Source organism: Psammomys obesus, unplaced genomic scaffold (assembly GCF_907164565.1).
Source record: "Psammomys obesus unplaced genomic scaffold, mPsaObe1.curated_primary_1811, whole genome shotgun sequence".
In the NCBI taxonomy this organism is placed as follows: Eukaryota; Metazoa; Chordata; class Mammalia; order Rodentia; family Muridae; genus Psammomys; species Psammomys obesus.
The window spans coordinates 5,301,230-5,321,498 of record NW_026592776.1 but is presented as its reverse complement, the minus strand read 5'-3'; the positions used below and the strand labels follow the sequence as shown (position 1 = coordinate 5,321,498).

General features: G+C 40.0%; 1 protein-coding gene across 1 annotated transcript in view; it reads left to right on the top strand.

The window, feature by feature from the left end:
• Ca5b (carbonic anhydrase 5B) overlaps nt 1–20,269 on the top strand; it is a 60,525-nt gene that overhangs the window by 26,009 nt on the left and 14,247 nt on the right. Inside the window, exons 3-6 of the mRNA XM_055615742.1 lie at nt 4,133–4,330; nt 16,088–16,206; nt 17,582–17,677; nt 19,616–19,678. Of these exons, the coding sequence (XP_055471717.1) occupies nt 4,133–4,330; nt 16,088–16,206; nt 17,582–17,677; nt 19,616–19,678 (476 nt within the window). The remainder of the gene's footprint in view (nt 1–4,132; nt 4,331–16,087; nt 16,207–17,581; nt 17,678–19,615; nt 19,679–20,269) is intronic.

Genomic DNA, 20,269 nt, shown 5'->3' with positions numbered 1-20,269 from the left:
TGTGTGTGTGTGTGTGTGTGTGTGTGTGTGTGTGTGTGTGTGTGTGTGTGTACACATATAAATACATATATCCCTGGCTGTCCTGGGACTCCCTGCATAGACTAGACTGGTCTTGAACTCAGAAATATGACTTCCTCTACCTCCAGCAAGAACTGGGATTAAAGGTGTGTGCTATCATGACCAGGATTTTCTTTTTAACTTTTAATTGATTCTTTCTGAGTTTTAAATCATGCACTGCAGTCCTACTCATCCTTTCTTCCCCTGTCTCCTTATATCTACTCTTTACTCTTTCAACCTCCCCCCCCTCCAAGAAACACATGCAAACAAACAACAAAAGCATGGAACACACCTCACCATGGAAACTGTAGTATGTCACAGTGTGTCACACAGTATATTCTCTTGCAAATGTCCATTTGCAATGAGTCATTGGTCTGGTTTGAGATCTCTGGTTTCTGTGACACCATCAATAGTGGATCCTCACTGGGACTGCTCCCAGTTATCCCATGTCATGGAGATCCTGTAGCTTTGGGCCAGCAAGAATGGCCCTTTTACATATCCCAACCATTCACAGATGATAGAGATTTTGGGGTGGGCCAAATCAGAGTCCTGGATCTGGGCCTAAGTGGTAGCTGAGCTGGTTAGCACACTTTCCCTTATCAGCATCACCAGGATGAGAGCTCTCCAGCACAGCTCTTGGCTAGGCCACCCAATGCCAATAAGAGGGTCAGCTCTCCCTTCTCTCATGCTCTCAGGGCTGGCTCACCCACACCCAGGCCTTCGGGACCAACTCCACTGTGCTGCCCAGTCAAGATGTGGGGACACATCCTCCCAAGTGCTGCTGCCTGCAGGGGGCTGGACAAGGTCTCCCACTCTTACACCCTGGGGGCTGGCTCATCAGTGCCTTTGCCTGCAGGGTACCGTTCTTGCTCTCCTGAGTGCTACAGCCAGGCAGGGCTAGGTCTCCCACTCTTATGACCTGGGGTCAATCCCTTCCAACTATTGCAGGTAACAAGGGAGGAGGGCACTACCCCACAACCACTCCACCTAACAGCAGACTAGTGGCATTCTCGCCCTCAGGGCTGGCTCTTCTGAGCCCCCTTCACCAGAGCCAGCGCTACTGTGCTGCCCAGGGAAGGTTCAGGGTCACCTCTCCTGAGTGCTGCTGCGCATTAACAACAGGACCATCTCACCTGCACTCATGAGCCCAGGACTAGCTCACCACACTGCTACAGGTGGTCAGAAGCAACAGGGGTGGGTTCATCACCCCCCCCACACACCGTGCTACCTCATAGCAGACAGTGGCAGGCCAGCTCTCCCACACTCTTGTCCTCTGGGTGGGCTCACTCACCCACACGCACCCACCACCAGGATCAGCTCTGCTGTGCTGTCCAGGAGAGGTACAGGGCCCACTCTCCTGAGTGTTGTAGCTGGAAAGGGGCGGGGATAGTTTTTTTTTTTTTTTTTGAGGGTTTTTCTATATTGTCCTGGCTGTCCTGGAACTCACTATGTGGATCAGGCTAGAAAAAAAAAACAAAACAAAAAAAAAAAAAAAAACAGGCTTCTAAGGGATTATGATATGATATGATATGATATGATATGATGTTGAAGCTAACACATTGGAATAGGACAAAACAAACAAACAGAAGGAAAATAGTCCAAGAAAAGGCACAAGAAACAGATATATATTCAGAGACCCACCCATTCACACACTCAGAATTCCCATAAAAACAATAAACTCTAAGCCATAATATATATTCAAAGGACCTATAGGTTAAAAAAGGAAACAAAATGTGTATGTATACACACACACATACACATATATTATATATAAAGATTTGGCCAACACCTCAATTATGTAACCAATTCCCAGTACTGGAAGCTTCATTTGGTGACAAGAAATGTCCAGTTGGGTCTCTGTTTCCCCCATTTATGGTGATATCATTTAGATCACCTCCAAATATGTATATATTTCAAAAGCTTCTACTGTATTAGGTTTCCATACAACCACACAAATGACCCTTAATTTTAGCTGTTTCTCCCTATATTTCCTTCCTCGTTCCTATTTTCCTATCTCCTCCCCACTTAATCCTCTTGTTCCAGCCTCCGTTTATAACTATCTATTCTATTACCTTTTCCTAGGGAGATCTATTTGTCCTTCTAAGTCCATAACCTATGTGGTTCTATGGATTGTAGCCTGCTTATCATTGACTTAACAGCCAATATTCACATATAAGCAAATACATACCATACTTGTCTTTCTGTGTTTTGATTGCCTCATTCAGGATAATTTTTTCTAGTTCCATTTACTTCATGATTTCTTTTTCTTTTAAACAGATGAATAATAATCCATTGTGTAAATGTATCCCATTTTCTTTATCCATTCTTCTGTTGAGTGACATCTAGGTGTTTACTGTTTCTGGATATTAGGAATAGAGCAGAAAGTGTCTCTGTGGTAGGATGTAGCATCCTTTGGGTTTAGCCAGATCTTGAGGTAGATCACTTCCCAATTTTCTGAGGAACTGCCACTCTGACTTCCACTAACAATGTTCCCCTCGCTCTGCATCCTTGCCAGCATGAATTATCACTTGATTTATTCATCTTAGCCATTCTAACAAGTGTAAGATGGAATCTCAGAGTCATTTGGATTTACATTTCCCTGAAGACTAAGGACGTTGAGCATTTCTTTGAGTGCTTCTCCACCATTTGAGATTCCTCTGTTAATTCTCTGTTTAGCTCTGTATCCCATTTTTAATTGGGTTGTTTGGTTTGTTGGTGTTTAGTATCTTGAGTTCTTTAAACATTTTGGATATTAGCACTCTGTTGAATGTAGGGTTGGTGAAGATCTTTTTCCATCTTGAAGCTGTTGCTTTGTTCAGCTGACAGTGTCCTTGCCTTACAGAAGCTTTTCAGTTTCATGAGGTCCCATTTATTAATTGTTGATTTTAACACCTGAGCTGTTGCTGTTATGTTCAGGAAGTTGTTTCCTGTGCCAATGTGTTCAGGGCCATTCTCCATTTTCTCTTTTATAAGGTTCAGTGTATTTGGTTTTATGTTGAAGTCTTCGATACATTTGGACTTGATTTTCCAGTGATAAATATGGATCTACTTACGTGCTAGGTGGTGGTGGCACTCTGTGAGTTCAAATCCAGCCTGGTCTACAGAGTGAGTTCCAGGTCAGCTAGGGCTATTGCACAGTGAAACCCTTTCTTGAGCCCCACTCCCCCCCCAAAAAAAAAGAAAGAATCTACTTAGATTCTTCTACATGCTGCCATCAAGTTGGACCAGGAAGACCACCCAAAACTGATAGATGTGGGTTCTGCTCATCATTTCTGTGTGGCTCAGCAGATCTCTCTGTGCTGTCATCAGGAAGTCTGCTGATATTTATTGCTGCAAAGACCTGGTTTTCGCTCTATGGAAGAAGGACCAGCACAAACCGTTTAGTCAGTATGTGTTTTGGACAAACTGCATTTGCATACCTTAAGAGATCATGTCTTCAGTCTTGTGACAAATTGTGAACTTGAGGAACTTCAGCAATGCTGGTGTCTATCCAGGCCTTAGAGGGTGACTGCTTAGTCCTCACAATTGTTTAGTGACCTGGCACACACACTTATGTAGCACAATTATTTTTTTTTTATGTACCAGTCAAGCAACTGAAATCTGACAATACTGAATTAAAGTTTGTTTTCCAACAGTTCTCACTCTTGTTCTTTTGTTAAGATAAAGTCTGTTATTGAAAGTTTACTTGATTTTGTATTTGAAAACAGTTTAGATGGTTGGTGTTCAAAACATTGCAATGAAACAAAGAGCACCATTTGTGAAAACTGTTTCTACACTTTAATCTCCATGTATTTTGCTGATTCCATAGAACTGGCAGCAATGACTTCAGATCACATTAACAGACAGGCTTAGAAGGGTTGGTTTTATGAGATGACAGAACAAAGACTCCTCCACAAGGTGCTCTCTGGCCTGCCCTAATCTGCTTTATACAGTTCATTAAGGCCCCAAATAGTTGACTTTTGAGACTGCAAGATGTCTTTGCACTCCTTGGGTTCTTCCAAAATGAGATGGTCCTGTGTGTGGTGCTATGCTAGGTAGTGGTTGTTTTTAACTGCCTGGGTTTGCTCTCTCCTAGTACCGCCACTCTGGGAGAACTTGAACCTTGTTCCTGCGGGTGATCGTCAGTCACCCATCAACATCCGATGGAGGGACAGTGTTTATGACCCTGACTTAAAACCACTCACCATCTCATATGACCCGGCCACCTGCCTCCACATCTGGAATAATGGGTACTCTTTCCTTGTGGAATTTGAAGATTCTACAGATAAGTCAGGTAAAAGCAAGAGCTGGTATTCATTTGTATAATAAAAATAACTATGTTATATCAAAATATGACACATCAGAGGGTCTCTATTGTACTAGAGACCTCTTTATTAATGGTGACATGAAACTCACTGTTTTTATTTTTTGAATATATAAAAATGTTTTATGACCATTTTCTTCCATCTAATATAAGTCATATTTTATTGCTTACAAATAATCAGTATGGAAGAGAATGTGTGAACTTTAACTTTGCTAGAAATTTATTTTATATGTATTTATTTAATATGTACAAAGTTTCCTCTGCTTGCTGACTTTAAATGAGTCATCATATTACACAGAAAGATTATTAATCACATTTAGCTTACCAGATTGCAATACACCTGAAACGGGGCAAAATAATATTTATGTGTATGCTAGATTATAGCCTTAACTAGTTAAGATGAGTCAGATATAGAGAAATAAGAAACTTAAGTTATGCTAGTTTTTTTAAAGAGTGTTACATAGTTTTCCTAGGTGTGGAAACAGAAGCAGGTGGATCTCTGTGAGTTCAAGGTCAGTCTGGTCTACATAGTGAGGTCCAGGCTAGCCGTGACTGCATGGTAAGATCCTATCTCAAGCGAAACAAATCAACAGGAAAACACTGAATTTGATGATGTCCAATAGTTATTACTCGGATACAACTATTACTCAAAATAGTATAGCTAATCAGGGACAGTTTTGACATTATCCTCTTATTCTGCCACTCCTCTCCTGGTCCCTGGACTGGGGATTCTTCAGAAATTCTGTAGGCTTTTTTTTTTTGTATTTCAATTACTGGGGAATGGGAACACACGTAGCATTTAGTGATTTAGAGCCAGGGATGGTGCTCACAGTCCTACCATGCACAGGATACCATTCCTGAAGATTAGCAGGCCTCGGATACCATTAGAACTGAGCTCAAAGAAAATGGCTTTCTCTCATGAATATGAGGTGAGTTTTAACAGTGAAGGTAATGTGCGTATTAGTTAAAGATGTGTAACTTAAAAGCACAGGCATATTTAACTGATCTGGAAATTTCAGCTCTTTCTTTGTTTTATTTATATTTTCCTGTAATTCTTTGGTGCTTAAATATGGTGCTCTGGCCTCTTTGGCCCCCTGGACTGCAAACAGACCACTCTTCCAGTGAATTTTCTGTCTCTGTCTGTCTCTCTCCCCCCTTCCTTTCCTCCTTTCCCCCCTCTCTCTCCTCTCTCTCTCTCTCTCTAGTTATCTTCCTTCTAGCATCCTTCTGTGCTATGATTCAGGAAGTATTCAAACCTGTCTTTTTGAACTAAAATGTCTCCACATCCTCCATTCACTTCTCTTCTTTGTCCTATGTGTATGTATGCTTGTGTGTGTAGTATATGTAGGTATGTGTATTATATATAGATATGTAAGTATATATGTAAGTATATATATAGGTAAGTATAGTATATGCAGGTATGTATACCCATGCACGTGCATGCAGAGGCCAAAAAGGATGTCAGCTATCTTCTTCTATCACTAGCCACTTTATTTCCTGCAGATGAGGGTCTCTCACTGAACCCAATGCTTTCATTTGGGTTAAATGGCTGTTGGGATCTTTTTTCTGTCTTCCAATGCTGATGTTAAAAGCATGCCTAGTGTTTGCATGGATGCTGGGGCTTAAAACCCAGGTCATAATACTTATACAACAAATATTCTTACTCACTGAGCCATCTTTCCACCCTGCTCTGCTTTGTTGTTTATAGTATGACACAGTCCCCCAAACTTTGAATGTGTTACTTAACATGTCTCAAACTAAGAAGGAATTTTCTCCTTTTCAGGGACATTTTTTCCCCCACAATTTTCCCAAAATTGTAGAGTCTGTTCCCACTTCAACTGGAAGCTCGTATTACCCCATGTGTAAGAATTATAGAAAATTTCAAACAGCAAACTAAATCCCTACATTCTCCACGACTATGCTGGAACTCTACTACCATTCCTGTTAAATGAATGGGCAGATCTAGCTGTGAGTACCTACCCTCACACATTCACTCTGGATACACCCCAAACTCCCTTCGGAGCTCTGTCATGTCAATATGACGGAATAATCTTATCTGGTAATCTTTCTTTTCTTCTGAAGATCCTAGGGTGTTGGTCAGCTTTGAAAGCTCTTGATAGACTTAGTATGTGTTCAATTATCATTGCTGTGTTGAGTTGGGAATTTTTAGGAAGCTGTTCAATGGTTTTCCTTGGCCGAAAGAGTTAAGGCCAAGAGTATTCAGAGTTAAATAGCTGTGGTTTTGTTTTGTTTTATTTATTAATTTATTTATTTTTTGAGACTGGATCTCATGTATCGGACGGAGGCTAACCTCCAACTTTCTGTGTAGCCAAGGATAACCTTGAACTCCTAATCCTCCAACCTTTGCCTCTCAAGTGCTGTTATTTGCAGTTATGCAACAACCTGGCTTCCAGGTTGTTTTTTTGTTTTTTTCTTTTTAAGTTAGCTTGTCTTTTTCTTTTGAACTGTAGATTTAAAAGGCTTATTCTATTCATGTGCATGGGTAATCTCAGATGGAAAACAACTGACTCAGATTTTCATCACAGTAAATATTTAGGTACTATAGAGCCATCTAACTAAAATCCCTCTGCTCTGGTTTCCCTGAGTGAGTCAATCTCTCAGAGTCAGTTATACTGTTTTGTCATATTTGTTTTAATAAAAATGGAGAAAATTTCTAAAACAGTTACTTATTTTTCTCTTTCTTGGAAAGGACTAAAAATGACATTTTTATAGTGTTCAATTATTATTTGCTAGAGAAAACCATCTCTAATAAGTACCTAACTTTCTATCTCCCTCTTTTTTCCTTTCAGTGACTGACTGCCTCTTAATTCCTGCTTGTTCTTTACTATTATTTCTTCATCCTATTTCAAAAAAAAATCATAGCACTCAAAGAGGGGCAAAAATAGAGCAACTAAACATTAAAAGTAAAGAAAGTAATAAAAGAAAGCAAAGACATCCCAGAAATGAAGAAAAACAAGAAAACTGTTCTGGGGGGGAATTTAATTTATCAGTTTCAAAATACAGTACAAAATGAACATGCCCCAAGAAATGATGCTGCAGAGAATATTGTAAGATCTGGGAAAAAAAAAGATCTGGGATAAAGTGAAGGAAAAGGAACCAGGGAACATATGTGGCAGAAAATATCTTGCCAGACCTTAGAGGATGCAGCTAAATGAGTGTTTGGAAGGAAATTCATCGGTGAAAAGGACCAATAACACAAAAGAGCATTGTTCTATCACTAAGCCTAGCTTTATACCCCAAGAAATTGTGACAGAAGAAGATATTAAACTCAAAGAAAGAAAGAAAGACATGATAATAAGCTGAGTAGAAATCAATGGGATGAAAAAGTGGTTCTTTGGAAGGAGCAACAAAATTGACAAAGGTTCAATCAGATGGGCCAAGAAAAACATGAAAGAAGACGATTCTAAAATCTGGGATGACAAAAGAGACTGATCTTTTACTCGGAGAGGCAGGAGAGGGGTTGAACTGAGGGCCCCAGGTTGCCACCAATCTCTGTTTGACAGACATTTTTCTTTTAATTCTTGTTTCGTCATTGGACTGAACATTCAGTTTCGTAAAGATAACTTTAAAGTGCATCTTGCATTTTAAGGATAGTGATCCCCACATCCTATCTTTTATCCTATTCCCGCTACTTTTCTTCATTACCCTACTTTCCTTTGTGCTTTACATATATATGTGTGTGTATATATATATGCATATGGTTTTACATATCTATAAAAATAGTATCCACAAGTGAGAGAAAACATGATTACTTGTCTTTTTGAGTCTGGCTTATTTCAAGATTTATATCCATTTACTTTCCAGCAAAAGATATAATTGTCTTACTTTTTCTGGTTGAAAGCATACACACACATACATATATGTATATACACACACATACACATACAGGTCAAGGAGTTTTTAATTAAAAATTTTTTTATTTTATGTGTATGGCTGTTTATCCTATGAGTATGTCTCTGCATTACATATGTTCAGTACCTGTATAGGTCAAAAGAGGACATCAGATCTCCTGGAAGTGGAGTTACAGATGGTTGTGAACTAACATGTAGGTGCTGAGCTTCAAACCTTGGTCTTCTGGAAGAGCAATCAGTGCTCTTAACCACCTGAACCCACCTCTCCAGCCCCTTTAGGTTCTATATTACTTTCTTTGATCCATTTGGAGTTGATTTGTGAGGCAAGAGTGCTTATTTGTTTGAGGTGGAGGTCTCATGTAGCCTTGAATTGCTGATTCTTCTGCTTCCACCTCTTGAATGCCAGGATTACAGACATACATCCCCATGTCTTCTGTGGTGTTGATGTTAATACAGAGTAAAAGGGATCAACTCTCATTCTTCTACATGTGAATATTTTCCCAGACCCATTTGTTGAAGAGGCTACAGAGATAGTTTTTATACAAGAGGGTGTGTGTTGGGGGAGGGTAATAAGATCCCATTCCAGGTCTCCCAGAGTTCTTTTTCTCTAACTGAAGGGGTTCGCAAGTATCTTGAGAATGACTCCTCTCTTATCAGGGCTTCAGCATAGGGTCAAAGTTATGGAAGGCACTCAAAAGAGAAACAGGAAGGGGGTGTGACCCCTGCTTTTAAGGAGTGTGTAGTACGGTGGAGACAGACCTTAGAAGAGGTGCTGTTACTGTAGCGTAGGAAGAGCTGTGATAGTGGTATGTACATGAGGCAGAGGAAAAGACTTCCTGGCAGAGGGGAGACATAGGAGATCTACATGTTAACAGAGGTGAGAAGTTGTGTGAGGTTTGTACTGTGTGTCAGTTGTAAGAAGGAGGTGGCATCGGGCAAGCTCAGAGGTGTAGCAGGACTGGTTTAGGGAAACTTGTACAGACCATGCACATACACTGAAAATCTGGACACAGCTTAGGTGGGTGCTCTACATTGAATTTTCTTACAGGGTTGTGAACAAGCATCATCATGTTTGGGGTTTCATCTCAAGGTTCCTTAGGCAAAAGGTTCTTTTGCAAACTCACACAAATGGCAATAGCTAGAAGCCATGTCCTTTTTCTTGTCCTGAAGACTTGCTCATAGGACCACTTACCACCCAACAGCAGGCTTCATCAAGGTTTGCAAACAAGCGTGTGAGAAAAGTCAGAGAGGGCAAGCAGGATGACAGTGTTCTTTATAACCAAATCCCAAAGAGAAATCCCGTTACTTCCTCACTTTAGAAACAAACTGGGAGGTCACACTCAAGGGAGGTGATCATACAATGCTGCAAATACCCAGGGATGGGTGACTGGGTATCAAGGCAGAAGTTGCCAATATTTATGAGGTGGGTGACATATTCATAGAAGTAAGGTCCTATTATTAGCGAGCTCTGGTTTTGATTGAGAGAACAATAGAGAGGAAAAACAATTGAAGATGACCCTTGACATCAACCTTGGGGTTCCACATGTACATCTGCTACCATAAATATACAAAAAATATGTATACCATACACACATGAAAATTAGAAACAGGAAACTCAGACCTATACTTGGATTTGTCTAGGTCTTTCCTTTTATTTTATTTTTTAACTCCTATACTTAAAAATCTATATTATACCGGGGGTTGTGGCACATGCCTTTAGTCCCAGTACTTGAGAGGCAGAGGCAGCGAATCTCTGTCAGTTTGAGGCCAGCCTGGTTTACAGAGTGAGTTTCATGACAGCCAGGACTATGTAGTGAGACCCTGTCTCAAAAATATGGTAAAATGTTGTTTAGCTTCTTTAGGAGTATAGATGTTAATATGTTTATCCTATATTATATGGCTAATATCCACTTCTGAGTGAGTATATACCCTGTGTGTCTTTCTGTTTCTGGGTTACCTCACTCAAGATGATCTTTTCTAGTTCCCAACATTTGCCTGCAAATTTCATGATTTCCTTGTTTTTAGTTTCTGAGTAGTGTTCCATTGCGCAAATATACCACAATTTCTGTATTAATTCTTCCATTGAGGGACATCTGGGTTTTTTCCAGGTCCTGACTATTACAAATAAAGCTGCTACAAACATGGTTGAGCAGATGTCCTTGTTGTATAGTTGAGCATAGTTTGGATATATGCCTAGGAGTGGTGGTATAGCTGGATCTTGAGGTAGCACCATTCTCAATTTTCTGAGAAAGCACCGGATTGATTTCCAGAGTGGTTATACAAGTTTCCATTCCCACCAGCAATGCAGGAGGGTTCCCCTTTCTCCACATCCTCTCCAGCATGTGCTGTCACTTGAGTTTTTTATCTTAGCTATTTTGATGGGTGTAAGGTGAAATCTCAGGGTTGTTTTGATTTGCATTTCCCTGATGACTAAGGATGTTGAACATTTCTTTAACTGTTTCTCTGCCATTTGATATTGCTTTATTGAGAATTCTCTGTTTAGTGTTATACCCCATTTTTTAATTGGATTAGTTGGTTTGTTGGTGTTCAACTTCTTAAAGAAGCTAAACAACAAGGAAGACCCTAGGGAAGATGTTCAGTCCTCATTCAGAAGGACAAATGTGGTAGACATTGAAAGCAGAAGACAGGGAACAGAACAGGAGCCTACCATAGTCGGCCTCTGAAAGACTACTGATCGAGAATTTGAAGTAGAGGCTGAGACTCATAGCCAAACTTTGGTTAGAGTATAGGTAATCTTATGAAAGAAGGGGAAGAGAGAAAGACATGGAGGGGACAGGAGCTCCACAAGGAGAGCAACAGAGCCAATAAAACTGAGCCTTGGGGGCCCTGCAGAGACTGATATCCCAACCAAGGACAATTCATGGAGAGGATCTAAACCCCTGGCTCAGATGTAGCCCATAGACTCAGTCTCCAAGTGGGTTCCTAGTAAGGGGAGCAGGGGCTTTCTCTGACATGAACTCAGTGATGACAGGCTCTCTGATCTCCTCCCCTGGCGGGCAGGAGGTGCAGTCTTGCCAGGCCACAGAGGAAGACAATGTAACCAGTCCTGATTAGACCTGATAGGCTAGGTTCAAATAGAAGGGGAGGAGGACCTCACCTGTCAGTGGACTAGGGGAGAGGCATAGGGAAGAAGAAGGAGGGAGGGTGGGATTGGGAGGAGATGAGGGAGGGGACCACAGCTGGGATACAAAGTGAATAAATTATAAAAATGACAATAATAAAAAATTTAAATATGTTAAAAATGTCTTTTAATAAACTCCATATCTGGTAACATTTGTTGTTGTTGTTGTTTCGCTGGCCATGGTGAATGGTGCCTAAAGCTGTATGTGGTAATCCCATCATTAACAAACATTGTTAAACAGACAAAAATAAATCAATAAGCACATTTAAGACTTTTTAAATATTTTCTTTTTATTATTTTTATTTATGTGTAGATGGGTTTGCATGCTATATTTGTTTGGGTGCCCTCTCATGCCCAAAGAGGGAATCAGATTTAGTAGGGCTGGAGTTACATACAGGTGGTTGTGAGTCACCCCATGTATGTGCTAGAAACCATACTTGAGTCCTCTGCAAGAAGGGCAGCTGCTTTTTTTTTTTTTTTTTGAGACAGGGTTTCTCTGTGTAGGCTTAGCTGTCCTGGGCTCAATTTGTAGACTAATGCTGGTACCTAACCTTTAGTCCATCTTGACTTGCCCCAGTGTCTTCTGAGTGTACGATTTGCTTTGCTTAAATAAGCTTCTGCATCTCACACAAATTCTTTCCTTTGCAAAGGCAAGAACCAAGGAGAAGCCTTACAGCAACATCATTTCTTCCAATGATCCTCTTAAAAAGAGTGTCAAAAATCACAATTGTATGGCTTGGAGCTATAGCCCAGTGATCAACAGTGCTCATTGCTCTTCCAGAGGACCTGGGTTCAGTTCCCAGCACCTACATGTTGGTTCACAACCATGCATAACTCCAATTCCAAGGGATCTGACACCCTCTTCTGAACTCCACATGCTGCCTCCGCAGCAGGCACACATGTTGTGTACATATATACAAGCAGGCACAACACTCATATACATAAAAATAAATCTTTTTTCTAAAAACCCACAGTACAAGTGATACTATATGAAGCCTGGAACTTGTAAGAAGACTCTTTGCTGGTGAGCATGTTTGGCAACAGAGGAAGTTCATCAGGCTTTGCAAGCAAGCAAGCAAGCAAGCAAGCAAGCAAGCAGGATGGAAGCCAGTCCTGTTGTTCCCTATGGCCTGGGTTTCTGATGCATGGGGACAAACCTAACTGTAGCTTCAATGATGATTAAGCTACAAAGGGGCATTCAGAACCATAGAGTGCTAAGCTCTGAGTGTACAGTTTCAGTTCATTGGTTTCCTCTGGTCTCACCTCCCTCCCTCACCAAGAGACACAACTCCCAACATACAACTGCTGTTTGCTTAATTGCCTCATATCTAACTCCTAGCTGGACTCAATGATGGGTATCCAACTGGTTCAAACCAAGGTTCTTTTCCTTCAGAGTCCATCCTCTCAACCATAATATGTGTTATAACACGTCTCTGCCTTGCTTCTCCCAATTATATAGTTTACATAGATATGATACTAAACACACACTAAAGATTTTGTAACTTAGTAAGTGCTAGAGCCAATGCTGGCCCTCTAACTACTTTGGGCCCAGGGACCACAAATGTGGTTGTAGCTACAGTTCAGGGAGCCAGTGAGAATTCGCGAGGCTGGCAGAGTTGGAGAGAAACAGCAGCAGTAGAGAGTGTGTGGGTCTCCTTCAAGGGGGTGGCTTTTTCATCTACCTAGTCTGCTGCCCAGTGAGACTGTATACCCGTCATGGCCAGGGGAGTCTCACTGATGTGAAGCAGGTTGAAAATGTGTATTTTCGCTGAAATGGTCCAGCTTTAACATTTTTCCTCTTTCCATTTTTCATTTATGTATGGTATGCATGTGTTTTGTTTTGTTTTTTAATATTCGTGGTAGCACATGTACATGTGGAACCCCAAGGTTGATGTGGTGAATTGAAACATACTAAGACCAATTCTGCTCTTCATTCCTCTCATAGCCACTAAATTGGTGACATCTCTCTATTTTGCTCATCATCTTTGGAGGAAACATATAATCAAGTTCCAGAATATATTTTCAGTGTTGTCCTAGGTTAAGAAGAGGAAAAACTGGCCCCTTCCTCTTCACTGGTCATTTGGGCCTAGACCTTTGGTTTTATTCAAAAGATCAAATTTGACAAAACCATCTTCACAGTTTAGAGCTTTAGAGAAAATGGGGCTGGGCGTGTGGTACATTGGTAGAATGCTTACCTAGCATGAACAAAGCCCTGGGTTCTAGCATAAGCACCACAAAAAAAGGGCCTGGTGGTACCAATGGGTAATCTCAGCACTTGGGAGGTAGAGGCAAGAGAATCAGAAGCTTAAGGTCATCCTCTGCTACATAGTGACTTAAGATAGCTCTACAACATGAAACCCTATTTTCTTTTAATTTTTTTCAGGGGGAGGGACTTTTTTATTTCAGTTCATTGTAGTATTGTGCTCATATTATTAATGATTTGGTCATTGACTCCACATCATCCCTGACCTCCAAAGAAAACTCATCCTTCATGACTTTACCTACCTCTTAATGAAAATGTCTTTTGGCCCACCTGGCCCTTTTTTTCAGATGGGGTTTTACTATGTAGGCTCACAGAGATCCACCTGCCTCTGCCTCCTGAGTGCTAGGATTAAAGGCATGTGCCACCACATCTGGCAAAACCATTTTTTGAAGAAGAAATTATGTGAGAAAACATGAGAGGCCAGTCAGATACAGAGCTAACCATTGCATGATACATGGGAATGTTTGGTCCTCGGGGTCGCCAGACTCCATCATTTGTGCACATAAGTTGCAACTGATGACACAGTAAACTCATTATTATGCATGAACTGGATGCTTGTAGTGCTGCTCAATTGGTTTGACCATGTACTTCTGACAAGATGGAAGAAATGAGGAGCTGCTATGCTTTAACACAGTTGAGGACAGGGATCAGCACAGCTCAAAGCTGAAGGAAGAAGTGACATTTTTTTTTTCCTTCTTGAGAGACCAGGTCTTACCATATAGACTTGACTGGTCTAAAAGGTGCTTTATAGACCAGGCTGGTCTCATACTCACAGATATCTGCCTGCTTCAGCCTCTAGAGTGCCGGGATTAAAGGCATACGAAGCCACAACCAGCGGGCCTAACTTCTAAACGTTTTTTTTCCTCCTAAATATTCTTATACTGTACTGATTTCACTGGTGTCAAAGAATACTTTAAACAAAATACCTTTTGTTTATTATTCATCACTAAAGCCAGTGGTAAACTATGTGATGGTTCATAATATCTATTCTGTCTGAAGGGAATTGGGTGATAATTGTCATTTATTGGCAATAGCTGTATGTACAATGATGGGAAACTGTGATTTTTTTTTTTATATGGACACTGCTGAATGATAGTCTCAAGCTAGTTAAAATATCCTTCACCTCATATACCATCTATTTATAGTGAGAACATTTAAAATAAATTGTTTTAGAACATTTAGAATAGATACTATTATTCACTATGGTCACCACGCTGTGCAATAGATCTTGAAAATGTAACTTGTCTAACTGAAAATGTGTAATGTTGGGGCACATTATCTCTGGTGATAATTTTTGACTTGCAAACTTTCTATTCCATTTCCACAAAAGTGAAAGAAACACTAGTATGTTCAAAACTTGACAAGAGGAGCCTTAAGAGATGGCTCAGCAGCTAAGAGCACTACTGTGCTTCTAGAAGACCTTTTGATTCCTAGCATCCATATGATGGCTCACAACCATCTGTAACTCCAGTTTTAAGGGATCTGATTCCCGCTTCTGGCCTCCAGGCACATGAGTGGTTTACAGACAAATGTGCAAGCAAAACACCCATCCACGTGAAACAAGTTTTTAATCTTAAAAACCCGATGAACAAAAAGAACTCCAGAGTTGAAAAGAGCCAGATATGGCAGTGTGCACCGTTAATGCAAACACTCAGGAGGCAGAGGCAGGTGGATCTTTGTGAGTCTGAACAAGTTCCAGGCCACCCAGAGCAACATAATAAGACCCTGTCTCGACCTCAAAAGTTGAAAAGAAAGCTGTCAGTGTATAAATAAAGAAAAAGAATGGGGGATGGTGAGATGGCTCAGCAGATAAAGATGCTTGCTGCCATGTCTGATGGTGCCTGGCACACACATACATACACTCAAATAAATGTATGTATTCAAGAAGGAGAATGAATGTATACCTTTAAAGCTAGCACTCCGGAGGCTGAGGCAGGGTAGTTCCAAATTTGAGGGAAGGTGAGCCTAAATGAAATTTTAGAAATTTTACATCTTTTGTCTGCATAGTTTAATTTTATCCAGTTAAATTTGATAAATACACCAAGAGAAATTTGCAAATAAATACACCAAGAGAAATGGAAAACTGGACCCAGTCACTACAAAAGCAAAAATAAATCAAGCAGTAATCATAGCACTTGGGAGGTGGATGTCTGAAGATCAGGTTCAAGGTCATCCTGGCTATAGAGTGAGTTGGAGGGCCAGCCTGGGATACATGAGACCTTGTGTCTAATTGATAAATTAAAATAAGCTGAAATCTATCATTTAACTTTTGCTTGTGGCTTGGTATGTGATTCAATCTTGATATAATTTGGCTATAACTTTCTACATGTATTTACTTTGTGGTAATCAGTCTAATAAACACTTCTATGTGATATTACATACTCCAAATGATTCAAAGACAAGGCCCACCTTTTCCCCCATTCCCTGAATTGCTGGATGTGTCATTTCAGTGATTGAGGGAGGACCCCTGGAACACAACTACAGACTGAAGCAGTTTCATTTTCACTGGGGGGCCATTGATGCTTGGGGCTCTGAGCATACCGTGGACAGCAAATGCTACCCAGCAGAGGTAGGTTTCTTTTCCTTTCATTCTTTTTCTTTCTTTTCTTTTTTCTTTCTCTCTTTTTTTTTTTTTTTTTTTTTTTTTTTGAGACAGGGTCTTTCTGTAGTCTTGGTTGTCCTGGAATTCACTATGTAGACCATGTTGGCTTTGAACTCACAGAGATCCTCCTGCCTTTACCTCCCAAGTGCTGGGATTAAAGGTGTTCACACCTGGATTGAACAGCAGAGGTATGTTTAAAAAAAAAGTTCAAAAGAGCAATGGTGTGTAAATGTGGCGATAGTTATGAAGTTTCTAGTTCAAGTAAATGATCAAGAAGTCTCAGATGATGCTTTACATCCTACTTAGCTTGTTCAGGGACATCTTCGACATGTTAAACTTATATTCATTCTAAATATCACACATAACATAAACCATAAGATGATAAAAAAAAAAAGTTCTGGGGCTGGAGAGATCAGTCAGCAGTTAAGAGCACTTACTGCTCTTACAGAGGACCTGCGTTCTGTTCCCAGCACCGATCTACATAAAATAAAACAAATAAATATTTTAGAAATTAGAACTAGTTTCTTTTTTCCTGAATTCTGACCTAAGTGCAATCATTTCTAAAGCCATCAGCTACTGTAAAGCTGTAAGGCTGGGTTAATCCAAGTGGAAATAGTGTGAGCCTAGGAGAAGGTTGTGGCAGAAGAGAGAGCAAAATGACAAAACACCAGAACTTGCAGTTGGGCTCCTCAGGCGAAGGGAAAGCTAACTAGGACTGTGAAGTAGATCATTTGGGAGGCTAGGTGATGATAAAGCTGTGGCTTGAGAATAGTTGGTGAGGAATGATTGATATGGAAATGGAAGCAGAGCACAAGGAGATAGAATTTCTTCTTGCAAATGAAATTTCTTCTTGCAACTTTTCCCTTAATTTAGTTTTAAATGTGATGCCAAAAATGAAAACATTTTAAGTGATCATCCCTCCAAGAGGAAATTTGTCTTTAGCTCCCATCTAATTTTCACAGGGAGGATGCATTTCTCTTAATATAAACATCCTCTCTCCTTTAGATGCAAATGGATTCAGGATATTAGTATTTCATGCAAACCAGGATGGGAATGAAGGAATGTTGATCCCTCACTGCAAAGTTACTTTACTATGTAAATTTAATTTTTTTTCTCCCCTAACAAATCCCTCTTTTCCAAAGAATATTGCTATTCTTGCCACAATGTCTTCTTTCTATTCTTTATATCAATCCCATTTTGCACCAGGTTGTCACGGAGTTTCTCAGTGGCTCTATTTTGGATCATGAAACAAGATTTAATATTACATGTTGGATGGGGCTGTCAGTTTAGTTTGGAGCAGTCTTGCATGGTCATGTATAAACCATATTTACTGTTGTTTCAGCTGCACCTGGTACATTGGAATGCAGTCAAATTTGAAAATTTTGAGGATGCAGCACTGGAAGAAAATGGTTTGGCTGTGATAGGTGTGTTTCTAAAGGTAAAAACAAAAATTCAAGTTGGGCACAGTGGTGTACTTTTAATCCCAGCACTGGGGAGGCAGAATCAGGCAGAACTTTGTGAGTTACAGGACAGCCTGGTATACGTAAGGAGTTCCAGGACAGCTAGGAGAGAGAGACCCTGCCTTAAACAAAAGAACAAACAAACCAACTATCTTTACCAAGATCAAATGATGTATTGAATATTACACTAAAAAGAGAGAGCTTTATGGCGCTGGAGAGATGGCTCAGTGGTAAAGAATGCTGACTGCTCTTTCAGAGGACTCAGGTTCAATTTCTAGCACCCACATGGCAAATCACAACTGTCTGTAACTACAATTCCAGGTGATCAGAACCCTCACACATATATACATGCAGGCAAAACACCAACACACGTAAAAAAGTAATAAACACATTATTGTAAAATTTAAAAAATAAAAGATAGAACATCACAAGTTACTTATTTGAAAAAAAAAATAGAATTAAAAAAAAAAGATCTGTAGAGATTGCTTAGTGGTTAAGAACATGTGCTAGTCATGTGGAGAACCCCAGTTCATTTGCCAGCATCTATGTCCACTAACTTACCTGCCTATAACTGCAGCTCCAGGGATATAGGATGCCTTCATTCATATGCACATTAACCTCACACACACATATACACGCTCACACACACACTTAAAACAACGAAAAATCTTTGAAAAAGATGACCGTTAGGCCAGGCATGGTGGCACATGCCTTTAATCCCAGCACTTGGGAGGCAGAGGCAAGCAAATTTCATAGTTTGAGGATAGCCTGGTGTACAGAGTGAGTTCTGGAACAGCCAGGGTAATGCATAAAAGGACATTGGGATCAATAAGAGAGAGGAGGAAGAAGGTGGGGAATGAATAAGTATATTATATTTTTTCTTCTGATATTTCCATGTGTGTATATATATGTAATGTGTATATCTATCTATATATATGAAAACCCCACAAGAAAATTCATTATTATATATTATTAACATTTTAAGAAGAATATTAGTACTAGGCCAAGTATGGTGGCACACAGCTTTGATTTTAGGACTCAGGAAACACAGGCAAGCCAAGAATACATGAGACTCTCTCTCTCTCTCTCTCTCTCTCTCTCTCTAGATATATGTATGTATATATGTATATACATATATGTATGTATATATACATGTTTTACATATATATGGTGAAAATAAACAGTGGTTACAATTAAAAACTATTTTGAATATATTTTAAATGGTATAAAAATGTAGTCCAGAGACTAGAGCAATGGTTCAGCAGTTTGGAGTGCTTGCTGCTCTTGTAGAAGCCTGATACTCACTTCTCAGCATGAACATCAGGCTGCCTACAGCTGCCTGCAACTGCAGCTTCAGCAGCTCCAGCTTCCTCTCTGACCTCCATGAGCATCTGCCCACCTATACACATATCTCCACACAGACACACATACACGCAGAAAAATAAAAGAATAAAACCAATCTCTAAAACATACACAGCCAAATCAAGTAGAAATAAGCCATCTGGGGTACGTGAGCACTTAAAATGTGCTTTGTTTGGGAGGTTGAGAGAAGAGGATCAAGAGTTTGAGACCAGCCCAGGTATAAGATAAGACACTGTCTTGGGGGAAGGGGGATTAGCGAAAATACAGGGTAATTTATAGTTTCATCAACTTAAAATTCAGTGTAAGAAATGATAATGGGAGCAAGAGGCACCTTTCTCTATAGGCACAATGGTCTTGTCAGCAAATAGCCTGTTCATTTTGTTCTGAATCTAATTTAATTTAGTGGTGTTTATAATATTTGTAATTACCATCTGAAATCTAGTTTCAGTTGTGTGGCTTGTTTGTGGTTAATTTTGATTCACATTCTATTTGAATTTCTACAGTGAGATGGCCATTGTATGTAATATTTCTTCTTTATTATTATTTTTTTTTAGCTAGGTAAACATCATAAAGAACTACAGAAATTGGTAGACACTTTGCCATCAATTAAGCACAAGGTAATTTCCCCCCTTACATCACTTGAAGTGTATTTTGTATTTAAATCTCGGAGTAGACAACACACTTTGAAACAGAGAGACATATTAAATGAACTTTATTCAGGTCTCTTTCAACAGCGTTGCAGAAGGAGACCGGTTGTGGATGATGGTGTATTAATGATTATCCCTTACTTAATACATTGCAGGGCACAGGAGCAGTTGCCTCAGTGGGGCTTTCTGCTTTTGCTGAGTACTTGCTGACTAAGGAATCCACAGGGTTCCTGACACCAGCTCCTTCTCCATCTTTGAATGAACACTCAGAGCAGTCTTATTTTCTCTAGCTACCTCCCACAAGTAAGCAGGGAGAAAAGTTTTATATGAATTTAATGTGTCTAAGAAGTGAAGAACCCATCTCCTTTGTCTAACTCCTAAGATGAATTCTTCAACATTCAGAAACCCAGAGGGGCTGCTTCCCAGAAATCAGTATAGTATATAAAGCTCTGTCTTTTTTATTACCCTCTCTCCCTTATTTCCTGTCTCCCTCTTTTTCTCTTTTTCCTTAGTCTAGGATCCTGACATTCACTTCCTTTTTTTCATGTCTTTTCCTTCCCT